The 17,698-nt window shown below is 35.3% G+C and overlaps 1 protein-coding gene across 1 annotated transcript in view; it reads right to left on the bottom strand.

The window, feature by feature from the left end:
• The window catches only part of LOC111518193 (otoferlin), a 142,966-nt gene extending 125,788 nt beyond the window's left edge, over window positions 1-17,178 (bottom strand). The window contains exons 1-2 of the mRNA XM_074172194.1: window positions 16,834-17,178; window positions 4,201-4,262 (exon numbers count right to left, since the gene is read on the bottom strand). Coding sequence (XP_074028295.1) covers window positions 4,201-4,262; window positions 16,834-16,912 — 141 coding nt within the window. The 5' untranslated portion in view covers window positions 16,913-17,178. The remainder of the gene's footprint in view (window positions 1-4,200; window positions 4,263-16,833) is intronic.
• Between the last annotated feature and the right edge of the window lie 520 nt (window positions 17,179-17,698).

Here is a 17,698-nt window from a genome sequence, read left to right as displayed (position 1 = left end):
CTGTACTCTTATTTTTATTGCCGTTCCAATTGGGAATAGATAGACTATACCAATATAGACGATGCTCGGTGAGAGCCAAGAGCTTCCAACGCCGCTTGACTGTCCGAGAATACTTTTGCATTTCATCATCTTCACCACCTTTAAACAAACGGAAAATATTTTCATTGACTGGTGTATTAGGTTGAATTCATCCAATCTCTTCACACAATTCAATACCGTTCCTTCCAGTTTGTGCGTGAAAGTTACTTCTTTATCATTCAAAGAAGTAACTTTCTTCTTTTTTTGGGAGTTTCTCACATTTTTTTGAATGCAGATGGAGAAGTACAAAACCAAAAAATTTCTTTCCCAAAAAAACAAACTTTTCAAAGTAAATTGAACTTGCCATTGCGTTCTATGGCATCTATCGGTTTAGTATTACGGAGTTGTGTATTATTTTCATTATGGAATATTTATACAGGGTGTTTTTGAGACTATTCAACAAGTTATTTTTTTATTTATGTTGAGAAACGATGTATATAAACGTACGTCCTGAAAATCTCAACTCTTGGAGTACACTGTGTGTTGAAATTTCAAAAAAAAATCTTCATTATGATAACTTTCGTATGCACAAGATATTCTTGTAAAACGTAGTTTGCATCAAAAGGCATTTTCGAATCTATTCACGTGAGTATTCGTGACAAAAGACTGTTTCTATTAATCAACACGTTGTCCCTCTTTCACGTGACTATTATGAATGAACCGAGAAAAACTTATGATGAACATTCATTAAATGAAAACGAGAAATTTTATAGCGTGCTCGTTAAATAATTCTTTTATTTGTCAACCTTTTGTTTGAATTCCCTTCTATCGATAAAAATGACAACAATGAATAAACTTCAGTTATTAGTAGGTCGCAACCTGAATTCTGCTTTTCAATCAATTAAGTAGATAACCCTTATTTACTCTTATATTTATAATGATAGTTATAGTTCAAGTAAACGATATAGTGCAAACTACCTTCCAATAGCTCCTCTTTAATAATATAGTTAGGGAGCTAACTAATTTCATTATTCAATGATCATTTCTGATTACATAAGAATATTTCGTTTATATAGGAGAGTGGGAAAGTAGGGATTCAAATAACAGGGTGATAATTAAAATACTTCTGAATACTGGTTACTAACATATACCTAGATTCAATCAATCGCTTCAAGAACACTTCACTAAGTTTCTTCGAAAGCTTCTGATAATTCTTTCTTCATATTATCTGTTTCACTATCACTGTCGACATCATTATTGATTTAATTTCCACCAATAATATGGAAGTGTCCAATCTGCATATAGTCTTTTTCAACTAAAATTACTTCTTTAATCATTTTCTGCCAGTCTCTTTCGGTAATACTAAATACTTCTTCTTTAATTAGCTCTATCAAATTTTGGAAAATTATTTTTAGGCCTGATGCTTTGTTTCAATTTTCCCCAAGTCAACTCGATGGGATTGAAAACACAAAAATAGGGGGAAAGTGTCAGTATGGTGTGTCCATACTTTTCAGCAATACTCTCAAGAGCAAACTCTTTTTGAAATGTTTTTGTCTGTAACACTTCAAGTAGTTGGTTTTTAGTATAGTAATCTTCAAAATACAAATTGTTATCCAATTAAAAACTCTTTATTCCATCTATTCTCGAATTTTTATTCGGTACTTTGATGAGCTGTTGCGAATGATGGGAAGCGTTGTCAAGAACTATCACACTATTCGCTTCCAAATTTGCGATCAATGTCTTTTCAAACCATTCCTCGAAAATATTAGCTTCCATGTTCTTATAATAGTCATTATTGTAGTCCCCGAATTTTTTTTTCACATAATTTCAAAGAATTCGGAACCCATCTTTTACTTCTTCGGCAATGCACAATGATAAGTCGCGATTCTTTGATTGCAAGCATGTTAGGCGTACACATTCTCGAACCATCAGTCCACCCTTTCGTAACTGTGTCGTGAGAGTCATAACAAGATTCGTCCGAACAGAAAATTTGCCGTTGTTCTTCTCTATATTCAGTTATTTGTTCTAAGTATTTGTTACGCAATTCCACTATTCTTCTGCATTCCATAACTGCTTGACGTTTGTTTATTATTTCAAATCTAAATCGTAGTTTCTTTTTCCAATTCTGAAGAGTTTTGTCCCAGCAGCTCACGTTATGGCCGGAAGTATTCAATTTCTTCCTTATGATCTCAGTTGTAGGAATCTCATTGCTTTTGTAACAGTCGTATATTTTTTTCAATGATTTCATTAGATAAACATATAAAGGTTTTGGTTATGTTGTATCACATCGCGTCTCGCGTTCATAAGTTTGGTTTTTGACTATTTTACGTACCGTTGAGAAAGGAATTTCGGTCAGATCTGATGTTGCTTGTAATAGTTTGTTTCCTCGAAACCAAGCTTGAGATGTAGATATTCTTATATACATTGAAACATACCCTCTGTGTTTCAATATGCAAATGCATCCGAAACTTATTCACTGGTATCTCTGTTTCACATTGTTCACCATCGCTATTGGAATCACTACACTGGAAAAAGTCTGTGTTGTTATCACACCCGTTATTACTATTAGAACTTGTCCAAGGACGCTACATTTCAAACAGATAACAAAAATTTTAGGTAATTATAACTGCACCGATATTGAATTTCAACACTCAAATTGCGATCAGTTCCGGAATCGAAAACGACAGCGATAATCTTCCCCGATTTCTAGTCGTCAGCATAACATGACTTCAAATTGAATTTTATGACTCTTCAGTCAACCATAAAACTCGGTTAATAAAAATCATCCAATACGAACCGCCAAGTCCACAGTCCACGTGGAATAGTTCGGCTTTCTATGTATGTATTGGTTTTTCTGGCCTTTGAGAGTGCCCACATCTTTAAATATGCACAATATCGTTTACTTCGACTATACATATTCATAATGCTCTATTCGTATTCTGGACCTGAAATACAATTTCAGAGAGATTGGAATACCAAATGTATCCGAGCAGAATTGTTATCGTGGTCTTGACCGGAATATTTCTATGAAAATGACCTGATATGAGCAGTGCGAGTAATGCTTTTGAAGTTTTCATTGTGAGCGCATTCTAATCAATATTGTTGGTATATAAACTGTGACCGACTTTGTTGAATAATAAACAGCAAAACATCACAGCGAAGTGTTTGTATTCAAACTAGGATGAATCTAAATGAACATTCTGGACGAGTATTCTTTTGTCTACATCAAAGAGTCATCGAAATCGAAAAAACAATCTTTCAAGTCATCTGTTTTTCATATCGTTTGAAAATTACTGAAATGCTCAGTGGGTTTGATAGTTTTTCTTGTTTGTTTGACTTGAGGATTTGAAAATATTCAATTAGAAAAAAAAGAAAAATTTAGGAAGGACAAACCATTTTCAAGGCAACTGAAAAGAAATAACTGAAACCGATCATAACGAATAAAAATCTGTGAATCTTCCGAAGAAAGAAAGAGAGCAACTAATTTCAAAATGAATTCTCCACAAAGGTGTGTGGATCGTTTAAAAAAGTAACTTTCAGACACATGTAGAAGAAAACAAGTCCTCTTTTCACATTTTTTCATGAAGATGGAAAAGAAGGAAGTTGAAACCTTTCTTCTCAATAAATATGCGTCTTCTTAGGCTATTATTTATTTATGATTCACTGTTTGGAACTTTTGGTGTAGTAATATTACTGGAGTTTCTTCCCACCAAACCGTTATTTAACACCTCGACATGTGTTTCGATCACCAAGTTTAATATTAAACTGCAGTTTGATCTCTCTCTTGAAGATGATGACTTGTTGATCGAAACACATGTTGAGGTGGTAAAATAACGGTTTAGTGTTGGAAAAAATCCCCAGTTATATTATGCTATCATTGTTAAATTATACATTTGGGTTAGTGGTGGAGTTATAGACCTGGTTGAGTTCTGACTAACTGTTTTCTAATAAAAACAACTAGAACTGTTGAGAAAATTGAATGAAGTGTGGTACTTGAGAACTTCTGTTTGTAAAGGAGTTCTTGAGTTTTCTAGTATGTCTCTCATAGAAGACGTTTAGAGAAGCTTAAAGTAATCATGAAAATAAATTTATGTAGACGAAAACAGAATATAATTCAAAAAATGGTTCAGTTTGCCTTTTGTATTGTATCTTCTATAAAAAATGTGATATCACTCAGCTCACCTGATCTACCACTATCAGCTCACATCCATCGTCCTCTAGTATTTTGGTGAGATGCGAAACACCTGTAATAATACGAACATAATTGTAATATTTCCTTCAATACAGGAAATTTGATGTATATGGTTGATTGACAATTGGAAATTAGGTAAACTGCTCATAGTAGGAAACTGACAAATCATTCGATCCACAGATAATTAATTATCAGGAAACAGAAACTCCGAAATAAATATTGATTAGTGCGGTATGCAAATCTTGGTAACTACCAATTTGTGTATGAAACTAAAGCAAAAATGAAAAAAAAGGTATTGAACTGAAAGTTATAACCGAAATATCAGTCGGAGTAGCACCTCAAAATAAGTACCTCTTCCAAACTCCAGAACTGCAATACCCTTTATGACGTGTGTTTCACCGTCTTCAGGAGATGAAGGACTCTACTTCATGAACTAATTTACTAAACGTTGTTAGTGAAACGTGCATCGGGAAGATTGTTGCAGTTCTAGTGCTTGCCAGCAGTGTTTGTTTCGTAAAATTTCGTAAATTATTTTGAATGATGACGAAAATAATAACACTAATTACTGTAATAGTAATAATTAACAATATGTGTGAGATAATACACTTGTAAAAATAATTAATAATATTAATATAAATAAACTGCCGTTTTCTTTACAAATTTTTCAGGAATCTACTGGATTCTTCTATAACCTCGAAGTTTTTCGCTCATTTTATATTGCCTTCTCGAAAATGCTCAGAGTCCAAATTTCGTAGGTGGATTCACCTTTGCAGGATTCATACCAAGAATACGATGAACTTTGTTTTTAAAAGCTTTTATTTAACTTGACTTGTATGTGTGTTAACAAATCTTGCAAGTTCAATGTGACCCACTTCCCGGTATTCGATTGACCTGAAATTTTGCATGCTGGTCCAGAATCGATGACAATGCATGTTAATCATAAACGTGACCTGATGCTGCTGCCAGGAGCGGCTCCGTACGACAGATCTCCTCAGCGGTAAATAGGAGGGACACGAAATTTTGTATACGCATTCGTTTATGATAGGCAGTTGGTAGGCCCACCATGAAATAGACGCCACTTTATGTGCTACTTCAATTTTTTACTTTCAATTTGAATTGTAATATGTGTCTTGCGAAGATCTCTGGAATGATATGAATAGAAGTATATGGAATCATTTTAATCTCAGGATTTATGTGTATTACAGTTAAGTAGATAAATTCATTGAAACGAAAAATGAACAAAAAAAGCTTTCACAAAAGTAATCCTGAATTGAAATATTGAAAGCATCCTAGGGTGTTCAGTTACAAATATCAACAGTGCCATTTTACTGGAAAATGTGAACGCGCTTGAATTATCGAAAAACTGTTTTCCGCGTGCAGTTATTCGATATATTCTCCAAACAATTTCAATGGAACATCGGAAATATATACGGAATAGAAACCATATATGCCTTCCAGCGTAGAGCTTGAAATTGGAGACTGATATATTTTACCAGCTTTCAATTGGCAGTTGTTGGAAGGAACTTGTTGTAGTCAAAGGAAACATATAACGATGCTGATGCCCAATGATATAATTGGAATATATTTACGAAACTAATATATTTCGGAAACAATACTAGTATTCTATTAAGGACGATTATAATGCGTTCAGTTATAGAGTATTCTATATTCTACTGGTTGGTATGATATTTTGTCGTATATATATATATATATATATATATATATATATATATATATATATATATATATATATATATACAAATATGAAAGTTATTGAGTGTCTTGCACATTTGTGGTTTCAGATGATAGATCTCGTGTTCACAAAAAAATGTTCACAAATGTGCGGTTGGCTCCTGTTGGTGGCTCCGTGCATTTGTATTTCTATCTTTTGGTAACCAAGTGTTGCCCATCCTTACACTTGGCTGCACCATACTGATGATGGGCCAAAAGCCCGAAACACGTGTCTATGGTTTGCCACTTTCATGAGTGCTATGTCCGATATTAACTTCTGTTTCTATATCAAGACACTCAATAACTTTCATATTTGTATAATTTCCTGGACCCGGATGTCACGCAGGTAGCTGTAACTGCCTCCGTGGTGATTTTGATAGTTTTTTTGTGAACACGAGATCTATCATCTGAAACCACAAATGTGCGGTTGGCTCCTGTTGGTGGCTCCGTGCATTTGTATTTCTATCTTTTGGTAACCAAGTGTTGCCCATCCTTACACTTGGCTGCACCATACTGATGATGGGCCAAAAGCCCGAAACACGTGTCTATGGTTTGCCACTTTCATGAGTGCTATGTCCGATATTAACTTCTGTTTCTATATATATATATATATATATATATATATATATATATATATATATATATATATATGTGTGTATATATATATATATACATATATATATATATATATATATATATATATATATATATATATATATATATATATATATATATATATATATATATATATTACAATGTAGGTTTTCACGGATGGTAGAATATGATGTGTTGTTTTTCCGGGTGTTCATCCGTTGTGTACTATTTGATAGTCGACGTTTCCCGCAGTTTCCGCCTAACAGAACCCACAAACAGGGCAACAGAATTGAGGGAGACAAAATGGCTACGGACCAAAGATCACTCAAAAGGCCATCGACAGACAAAGAAGAACCAAAAAAAACATCCACTAGATCGACAGAAGACTCTCCACACGACAGACAATCTGTGACACTACCTTATGTCAAAGGTGTGACCGACAAAATCGGGAGAATACTAAGACGTAAAAATATCCGGACAAACTACAAACCGCACAAAACGATATCCAGTTGGCTGCCCAGACCGAAAGAGAGAATTTCCCTAGAAAACCAAGGAGTATATAGCATCACATGCGAGGACTGTGGTCAACAATATATCGGTCAGACCAACAGACGTATATCTGCCAGAACCCAGGAGCACAAAAACTCGATGAGAACAAAACAAACCTCCTCTGCCCTCTTTCAACACCATCTACAAACAGGTCACAAGATTGATTTTGAGTCCACAAAACAGATAGCATATAAAAACACCACAAGAAGATCCTAACATCAGTTACACCTCTTGAAGCGAAGCAGTAACTCGTCTTGATAATGCCATCTGAGATGATGGCGAAACGTCGACTATCGAATAGTACACAACGGATAAACACCCAGAAAAACAACACATCATATATATATATATATATATATATATATATATATATATATATATATATATATATATATATATATATTTATATTGTCTTGAAATTTGCTGAAGGTGTTTGTAAGTTTCCACATAGGAAAAGTTATACTGAACAATAAGGAACATTGACTCGAGTTAATGCAACTCATGCTAAATATCTAGAAATTTGAATGATACAGGTCTGTAAGTTTATATTTTGAGAGATTAAAAATACTTGAAGTGAGAAAACTATTGGAATAGAGAAAATTTGTTTGAGAAACAAAGATTTTTGGCTTTCGACTTCTCAATCTTCCTTCTAAAAATTGCGGAAAACTTTACTAAAAGTTGATACCATTCATGCTGAATGTCTGGAAATTTGTTTGTTATTTCACTTTCTGTGAGAATGGAAAACTAGATGTAAAAAAATTATTAACATGAAAAAAATTGTTCAAGAAAGAAATATTTTTGGCTTTCTACTTCTTCATCTCCATTCAAAAACATTTTGGAAACTTTTGTAAAAAGGAGCATCATTCCAAATGGATGCAATTTCTGTTGAATATCTAGGAAATTGAATAATACAGGTTTGCAATTTCATTTCCTGGAAGATTGAAAAACTAGGAATATAAAAAGAGTATATCAACTGATTTGTGGCTCTAGCCTGAAACTGTATATCAGTCAAAGAGGGAGAACTTTTTTTCAAAGAATTGAAGACCATAGAAGTAGTTTCTTGAGTAGAAAGGCCAATTCCACATTTGCAAATCGCCTTGTAGCAAAAGGACATGAGTTGTATGTAGTATTAGAATAGTTTTGTATATAATATTCGAATATTTTTGGAAAATAACTTTCACTTCGAAGAGTTTGAAATGGAAATACCATTAAAGAACTTCAACATATTTTGGACCAGCAACAGAAAAAGTGGTTTCATTTTTGAATAAACAAGATATAAAAATTGCATATAGAACAGGTTATACGTTGGGAAAGTAAGCTAAAAATAATAAAGACAAAACATCCAAATTCCAGAAATCAGGAGTATATAAATTGAAGTGTGGAACTTATCCAAAGATATATATTGGTTAAACTGGCAGAACGTTCAGGAAGCGTATCCAGGAACATCACATGAGCTATGCCAATAAGAAAACAAGTTCAACATATTCATATTATCTTTCAGAAGAAAATCATATCTTTAAGGAAGATTTATAAAGGTTCAATTCAATTCAATTAAGGTTCAAACTTGAATCATTTCGAAGCAATGAAAATTGATAAACTTGAAAATTCAAACATTTCACTTAATGACCAACTGGATTTGAATATATCACCATTATTGAACTTTACACTGGCACAATAGAAACCCTCTTAGTCAATTCCATATATTCGTCGTCGCTTTTCATATTTGGGAAAGGCATCTACATGAAAAATCTGTACCTTTTCGATTTGTTTACATTTCCGTCTTCCAAATCCCGATTTTCCGGCGTAATGGCATTTTTCTGGGTACGCGAAATTTTATTCTGAATCTGAACTTATATTTCCCTTTCGACTGGGTTTCCGGTCTGCGAAGAAATATATTTGTTTATTTCATTTCTAAAGCTAATTCGACTTGTGTTTCACATTTCTCCTATAAAATGAATACAGGCTGATTCAAAACAAGAGTGCACCATTTATAGCTACAACGAGCGAGAAATGTTATCATTACTCGTAAAATGGAAATTTGTCAATCATTGGGGATGACGTTTCGGACGCTGAAGATGGTAATCTATCCGGAATCGAAACACTTACTGGTGAATACCATGTATAAACAGTAATAATTGAGGTTTCCGTTCGACACTTCCCTACTTCATTCAAGCCAAAAATTCATTTCCCATTTGTAGTTCTTGATAAAAGTTGGTAGTCGACAATTACCATCTCTCTCTATAGTTCAGACATCTCAGAGGCACTACTAGATTTGCCCAGCTGTACATAGTTGTATTGGTAATGAACTGATACTCTTTGGGTGTCGTTCCTAGACATGCCTTCAACATGACTTCACCCTGGACTAGATAAAAGTAGTGATTATGTCATGACAATACATCGATTTATATATTGAGGGCTTGCCTGGCATAATTACTGATACCTCTGAGACGTAATTGATATGGCAGTAAGAAGGTGTGACCCTACGGAATCCGGCAAATCTGAACTGGAAATGTTCAATTTTTCACTGAACTGAAAGACAACCAAGAACAAATTCAATGTTATTCAACTTCACATTGATTATTTTCTTACTTTCTGTAGCAGAATTGTCTTTATTGCAGGATGTTCGCTATGTTCTCGAGGTCATTAGAAAATTACGCATTAAAAAGAACAAATGCTTGAAGACTCCTTCAAAAACGTTTTCTTTCTATCTTGGCTCGAGACGCACCCGCTTTTTTGTGATTTGCAGAGACCAACTCGATTCACACACATGATGAGCAAATTAAATGGGAAACACTGATGTCACAGTAACTTTAATCCTTACCACAGGTTTTACGAGTCTCACCAGTGGAAAACAATCAATCTGTATTTACAGACTCAAATGATTGTTATAGCCCATTAAGAATAACTTTGGTGATTATGGTGGCCATCAAATTTTGTCTCTTCTCTCAATCCAGTGCGGTGGAATATGTTTTTGCGAACCAACAGTGGCAGGATCTTCGAGACCATTTTCGAAATTTATCCTGGCTAGATGTTTATTTCAGCTCTGAAAATCCATCAACTTGTGCTTCTGAAGTCACGGAAGTTATTCTATCATCCATTGGTGCATATACCCCTTTTTCAATGAAACGATCTTCTAACGGCAAACCTTGGTTCAACAAAAACTGCTAGCAAGCTGTCGCCTCCAAAAATCTCGCCTACCGGCGGTGCAAAACATCCCAGTGCCGAAAACCGAACTAGGTTTGTTAATGCTCGCAACAGAAAGGCCTGGTCATGAGGAGAGGTCCACACGGAGGGGTCTTATCACCTCTTCTCTGGAACATAGTTCTGGATACCCTGATTAATCACCTCAACAATAATGGATTCTACACAATTGCATATACAGATGATATAGTTATCTTGCAGACCGGCAAATTTGTGAACACACTGTGCGATAGAGCGCAGGATGGGCTCAAATTAATAGAAGCATGGTGTAAGGAACACTCACTGTCGATCAATTCCAAGAAAACTGAGATGGTCCTTTTCACCAGGAAAATAACTTCCTGAAATCTTCAAAAGCAAACTAAACTTCTCCGAAGAGGTGAAATACCTTGGTACCATCCTCGACAGGAAGCTAACATGGAACTCTCATCCACAGAGTAGAGCAAAAAGAGCATACGTGGCTCATGATCAATGTCGGAGGACAGTGGGACGCGCATGGGGTCTTTCACCTCGTGTAGTCACCTGGATCTACACTGCAATAATAAGACCTATGTTAACGTACGGAGCCATTGCATGGGGACCGAAAGTTTTACAAGCAACGGCCATCCAAAAATTATATGAAATACAGCGACTGGCTTGTTTAAACATCACAGGAGCTATGAGAACAACACCAACCGCGGCAGTGGAATTAATTACGGGTCTGACCCCTCTGGACCTGTACGTTAAGGAGGTTGCGTTAATGACCATGGTACGATTGCGTACGGCTGATGTAAACCTCGAAGTAGGAATGGGTCAATTGAGGCTGAGCCTATGACAAGAAGCGCTTTCTGCGTAACCTTAGCTGCAAGCAACAAGTGATGCAATTGTACCCAGGTTTGTGTTTAATAAACCCTACAAAATACAAAGTAAGCAGAACACGGAGTCAGATGCTACAAATGCAACACGCATATATACAGACGGCTCAAAAACCAATGAAGGCTCAGGATGTGGAGGGTACTCCAGATCACTATGCCTAAGGATTAAGTGGGGAATGGGAACAAATACCAGCGTGGTCCAAACAGAACTGGGTGGTATCTCAATCGCCACAAAAGAAATAACCAAGAAAGGAATTTCTGGAAAAAATATAACAATCTGCACTGACAGCAGACAAGACCTATTAGTCTTGAACAGACAACGTATAACCTCAGGGCTAGTACTAGAGAGTCACCAAGATCTAGGCAAAACCTCGGTAGATAATAACATTATCCTAAGGTGGGTTAAAGGGAAAGACAGGAGTAAAGATAATCGCATTGCCGACTCTTTAGCCAAGGAAGCGGCTGGACTAAGAATCTTAGGACCCAGTGGCACCTACCCTGATGACTTCGACAATTGCGGAACTAGTCAACTGTTACACCCATGTTCAATCCTTAAAGAAATGGGATGGAATCAAGAGATGCAATCTTGCCAGGATCAACTCGGGCGACCCTGGAAAGTTGGCGCCGAAGAAATATCTGGCGATGCTGTGCTGTGGGCTTATACTCACCCTCCCTACTCTACAGATACAGAGATGCTCGCAACAGCTGCAAACTTTGGATGAATAAAAGCTGAAGCTGTTGATCAAAACTTTACAAAATCCACAATTCCACCACTAATACAAGTGGATGGTTCAATTGCAACAACAGATATAGAAAAAGCAAATCTACTAGCTGAACAATTTGCGTCCCACTCCATAGTCGATTTTCTGGAAAAGGCGCCATTCATTATTTCCACACTAGAATCCACAATGCCGGAAATTACTTTTCGGCAGCGTCTAGTCAGGCGAATTTTGAAACCCCTCGATATCAGCTCAATATGAACAAGGCGGTTGGCCCTTAATCCAAGAAAAGGGCAAGGAAAATCTTCCAAATAACTATAGACCAGTCGCTTTGCCATCAGTGATAACAAAAATCATGGAGAAAGACGTATACCACCATATCCTCGAATATTTGGAAGGCTTCAACATCTTGAGCGATCATCAATATGGCTTTCGGAAACAAAGATCAACAGGCGACCTTCTATCGTATGTCACCCATATTTGGAAAAACGCAATCGAGAAACTTGGAGAATCAAGAGCTGTTTCGCTTGATATTTCTAAGGCCTTTGACTGTGTGTGGCTTGAGGGTTTGCTGGTCAAACTTCGATGCTATGGCTTGTTGGATCATTTCTGTGTATGGCTCTTCAGCTTCCTGAAACAAGGTTTCCTGCAAGCGGCCGTTGATGGAGGTTCCTTGAATACTTTGACTATCAACGCTGGTGTCCCTCAGGGATCCATATTGTCTGGAACCATCTTTTTATTGTATATCAACGACTTATTGAAAAAAACCAAGAATCCAATAAATTGCTTTTCTGACGATAGCACACTTGTCTCGTCATTCCGTTTGGATTCCAGGATATCTGCTACGGAAGCACATCGTTACATATCTTTATCAGGATATAGTAGTGATTTCGAATTGGGGTGGATGTAACCAGGTTCAATGCCACAGAAACCCAGGCAATGGTTTTCTCCAAGAATATTAATGTCTCCGAACCGGATATAAGTATGTCAAGTCAGACAATTCCGCTTTCTGTTTCGATAAGTTTGTTGGAGGTTAAAATGGGCACCAATATGTCTTGGCACAATCGTGTCGCTGGAATTGCAAAGGCTGCTTCTCAAAAGCTTGAAACACTGTTCCGAACCAGAAATTATAAAGCTCAGATCAGACTTTCTTTGGAGTATTGCTTTCATGAATGGAGCTTCCATCCAGAAAATAGCCATCCGCCTGATTGAAGACTTGAACATCACGTACAACCTTGCTAGTCTGGAACATCGAAGATAGGTCGGAGATTTGTCACTCTTTTGTAAATACTTTCATAGGAATTGTTCAAGTGACTTGGCACATTTGATTCCACCAAGAGCGGTACATGTCAGAAATACTCGACGGACTGTGACTGCTAATCGTTTTGAGGTTTAACTCAGTACACTTCGAACTACGCTGTCTGAAAACTCTCCCATTTGGAGAACTCCGCTTATGTAGAATAAACTTCTTGACAACGTTTTTCCAAATGGATTTAACCTCCAGCGATTCAAATCTAATGTGAATCGCTACCTTTGAACATGCATCGCTCTGAGAGTGCCTTAAGGATTTCCCTGTAGTGCTTGTATTTTGTCCTTAAAAAAACAAATCACCTAAGTTCTGGAAATCTTAGTTATCTGTCAAAAATATTTATGAAACAGATCTAGTGCATTTAATCGCTGCAAAACTCTGTAGAAGCTGCCTAGTCTCCAACTTTTTTATCGTTATTCTGAATAAATAACTGAGAATGCGTGCCATTCAACAGTTTTCTTCGGTTGCAGATCATAAAAGTCACATATTAACCCAGAAATGTTTGTTGCATCTATAAAATAATCCTTTATTCCAAGTGTTAAAATTAAGTAACGCAAATTACGTTCATTACGATATCACACGATTAAATTCATAAAGGTCACGCCAAGTTCTTTCCTCACATTGATAAAATCTTCCAAAGTGGCCTTGCAAATGTATATATATTCCATACAAAGAACAGTTTAAATTATTAGTTTATGAAGTGACTTTCCATTTGAGCCCTTTTTAGATCTCAGATATACCTCTTGCGTGTTGAATAATGTTGTTACCAAGAGGATTTCAACTGCATAGGGGTGATTTTTCAAAACTATCTAGACATTTCTTAGCACTGCCAAACTATTCATTATTTTTCAAAAGAAGGTATCACTAAATCATTTTTCCATAATAGAATGGTCACGGAAAGATGTTAAGTGGAACCTCAATTCTTCACTAGTCAAATAAACAGTAAAAATGTGTTTGATTATGACATATCGTTTATGAAATGAATAAATCTTCATTGTTCACAGCAATCTGCATCTTCAACCTCTTTATCTTGAAAACCTCTACTTTCATGTCTTTTGAGTTCTACAATTGAATGTTTGATACTACTATTCAAACAATATTACAAAAAGTGAGCATTTGAATGTTCTCATTTTAATTCTTCATTGGGTATTTTGTGCTATTTTTCATCTCTCCACAGTATGTACATCCCAGTTTTTCTCCTAATGATGTACTTTCCGAACTTTGATGTATATTTTCAGGTTTTCATTTGATATTGCCTCATTCTTGACTACTTTTATCACCACATCGGCATAGCATAACGATAAAATTTGTATCTTTCACATTTTCCATAATCCAAATTCACATTTTTTTTCTCTTTTTTTTTTGCTTCTTTCATTTCGCATCAGTCTTAGACTCTCCTAACAATTTCCTAAAACATATTCACTATTTCTGTTCTGGTATCACACAATTTTGTCTCTTCTTATGCAAGCTCTGTGTTTTTTCGAAGTTCCTCTTTTTTGTAATTTTTTAAACATCTGCACACCTATTTCATTAAGTAAATTGTATCATTGATCTAAAGCAATATTGCGATTCTTTTGAAAGTCTTTTTTGATTTTTTTCATCGGGATTCGCCTTTAGAATGTTCTGTAATGGTTTGGGTTATTTTTCACTACATTTTTGTAATGAGCTCCATTTTCAACTGACGAAATTAGACAGCAAGTGTGAAATAATAAAAAGGGACATAGAAAGAACAGAAACGCGGATGAGTTTAACTACATTACTAGGAAAAGTCGATAACATATGTGATAAAAGTAATAAGAATGAAGAATTAGAAAAAATTAATACATCAACTTTTAATTCTACTAGATGCTATTATAAAAACAATAAGAGTTGAAACTCCTTATAGAGAAAACGTGCGAGAAATTGAAGATTCAATTTCTTGAAGCTTATTTTTCCATGTTTGGAATTTTCACAGAAGACGACTTTGTATAATCACTTTTTCTTCCACATAAAGCACCTCCTGTTTAATGATTTCGAAAAATTCGCTAACGAACCCCAATTCTCTAGCGTATACGCGGTCCAAAAACAACAAAAACATAGATGGTTCATTTAGGCCAAACGTTATCTTCGAAAGCAGGGGATTAATTACGTGCCTCATTAATTTTTTTCTGTGGATGTGAACTCTGTAGGTTCAAAACATATCAGGGAGTAAAACAACAAAAACAAAGTATAATGGTTGAAAAAAATATTTCCTTCAGTAGAAGAGAATGTTAGGAATAATTAGATTTTCATTATTCGTGTTCTGAAATGCAATTAGCGACTTTTAGAATTAGCAGAATATTTTGGATTTGTAATGTACGTTCATTTTCTTCTGAATAGTTACTCATTATAAAAAAACGTCAAAGTATTTCCCTAGGATATGGCTGAGGTATGTGGATGATGTTCTTGCGATATTTGATAATAAAAAATGGAATATTGAGAACTTTGTTTCATTTTTAAATAACTGACTTCGATCAATAAAATTCACGTATGAATTAGAAAATTCTTGATGTTTTGGTAATGTGGCGGCAATGTGGAAAGCAAAAATACAATGTATTTAGGAAGGAAACAGGCTCTTACAGGTATTTTTGACAGTTCACATCACTGTGGACAGTACAAACGTGCTGGGTTGAATTTTCTAGTGCATCGTCTTTTGAAATTTCCTCACACATGAGAGGTTTACAAAAGAAAAAGTGATAATACAGGACATATCAGTCAGTAGAGCCTTCTATGAGATCCAAAGAACAAAGTCGAGGATTCGGAAAATCAGGAATTTACGAAATTAAATTTAAGGACTGTGATACAAAATATTATGGCTAGACTGAAATATCTATTGAAATAATACATAAGGAACATTTAGCACACCTATAATATGGAAGACCAAAAAAATCAGCAGTCGCCCATAATGATTTGCAAGGAAACCATTCCATAGACTTTAAATCATTGAGATTAGTTAGACAAGTCAACAACAGATTTAGCTGACTATTGAATTAATTTAAGACAAAAAGACGGGACACTGAATGGGAGAATAATACTGAAACCAAGTGATCATCTTCAAAGAGGAAAGAGGAAATTAAAACTGTTTTAATAACATCTTCAAAGAGGAAGGTTAAAACTGTTATTAAAACAGTTTTAATCTTCCTCTTTCCTCTTTGAAGATGATCACTTGGTAATCGAAAAACATGTCGAGGTGTTAAAAATAACGATTTGGTGTTGGGAAAAAAGAAACTTCAGTAATATTCATTAATACACCAATAGGTTCCAAACAGTCCATCGTAAGTGAATGGGAGAAAGTGATTTTTGTATAATTGGAGAGAGTTTTCTCTTCAAATTTGTATTTGATAGTTACTTCTCTGCATGATCTACACATTTTATTTCGAAATTGATTGCTTTTTTCCTTTATTTGGAAGATTACTACATTTTTTGTAAGAATGAGAAAAATATTTTTGTACATACATCTATAGAAGAAGTACGTACCCTTCATTCATTCAGTATTTAAAAATAACATTATGAAATTCATATTTTCTCAAAGGTTTTTATTGATATTCGTTGGTTTATTGTTGATAATTTGTTTGGTCATTATCTTCGGAAAAGATATGAACAGTTTTTGTAGGATGCAAAACAGCACGTTTTCTTGCATGTTCAACATACCTCTGAATTCAACTTTAGCGAGTTTTTCCCCCTTACACTTCGGTATTTGGAACTGCTTCAGTCTCACCGAGATCGACATCACTGCAGATCACGCGCGAAATCCTGCAGCGAGCGAGCTTGTCCTGCGGCCGCGGCCAGGATAGACTTGTTGATCGAGTCGAATGTGCAACACTTTCCTGGCACTGGAGGAGCCGACGGAAGCCGAAGCAGCGCAGGAGCCGTGAGGAATGTAGTCTGGTTCATAAGTGCCATTTTTAAAAATTTTTGTCGGTGCTGTTCCTGGCGTTGGTTTAGTAAAAAAAATTCACTTTTTTGAGAAGCGTTCAGCTGACAATTCACGCACGAGAACTTACAACTGACGTAACGAAAGTGGCAGTTGACGTATTGAAACTGATAGTTAACACATCAACACAAATATATACAATATTGTATAAGGTTGAAAATGTCCGTAACTTATACAATAAGTATAAGTATATACAATATTGTATAAGGTTAAAAATGTCCGTATAGGACAAAACTGCAGTAACGTTAGTTACAAATAAAAGTGGTAAAAAACATAGAAATTTTCATTTCTTTCTTCTTCATAACTATGATGTTTTATAAATCCAAACTATAAATCTAATTATGAATCACTGTTACGAACAGTTGAGCACCTATGATGTTTTCCAAATCCAGAGTGTTACATAATCCTTTGATAATTAATCACTCTCACAAACAGTAGAGCAGCTATGATGTTTTCTAAATCTCGACTGTTACATAATCTGATCATAAATTACTGTTACCAACAGTTGATTAGCTATGATGTTTTCTAAATCCAGATTGTTACATAATCTGATCATGAATCATTGTTACAAACAGTAGAATA

Source organism: Leptinotarsa decemlineata, unplaced genomic scaffold (genome assembly GCF_025532065.1).
Source record: "Leptinotarsa decemlineata unplaced genomic scaffold, Ldec_3_MD MMD2_tig00000035_RagTag_RagTag, whole genome shotgun sequence".
NCBI lineage: Eukaryota > Metazoa > Arthropoda > Insecta > Coleoptera > Chrysomelidae > Leptinotarsa > Leptinotarsa decemlineata.
The sequence above is the reverse complement of the archived record's forward strand: the minus strand, read 5'-3'. Positions and strand labels throughout refer to the sequence as shown.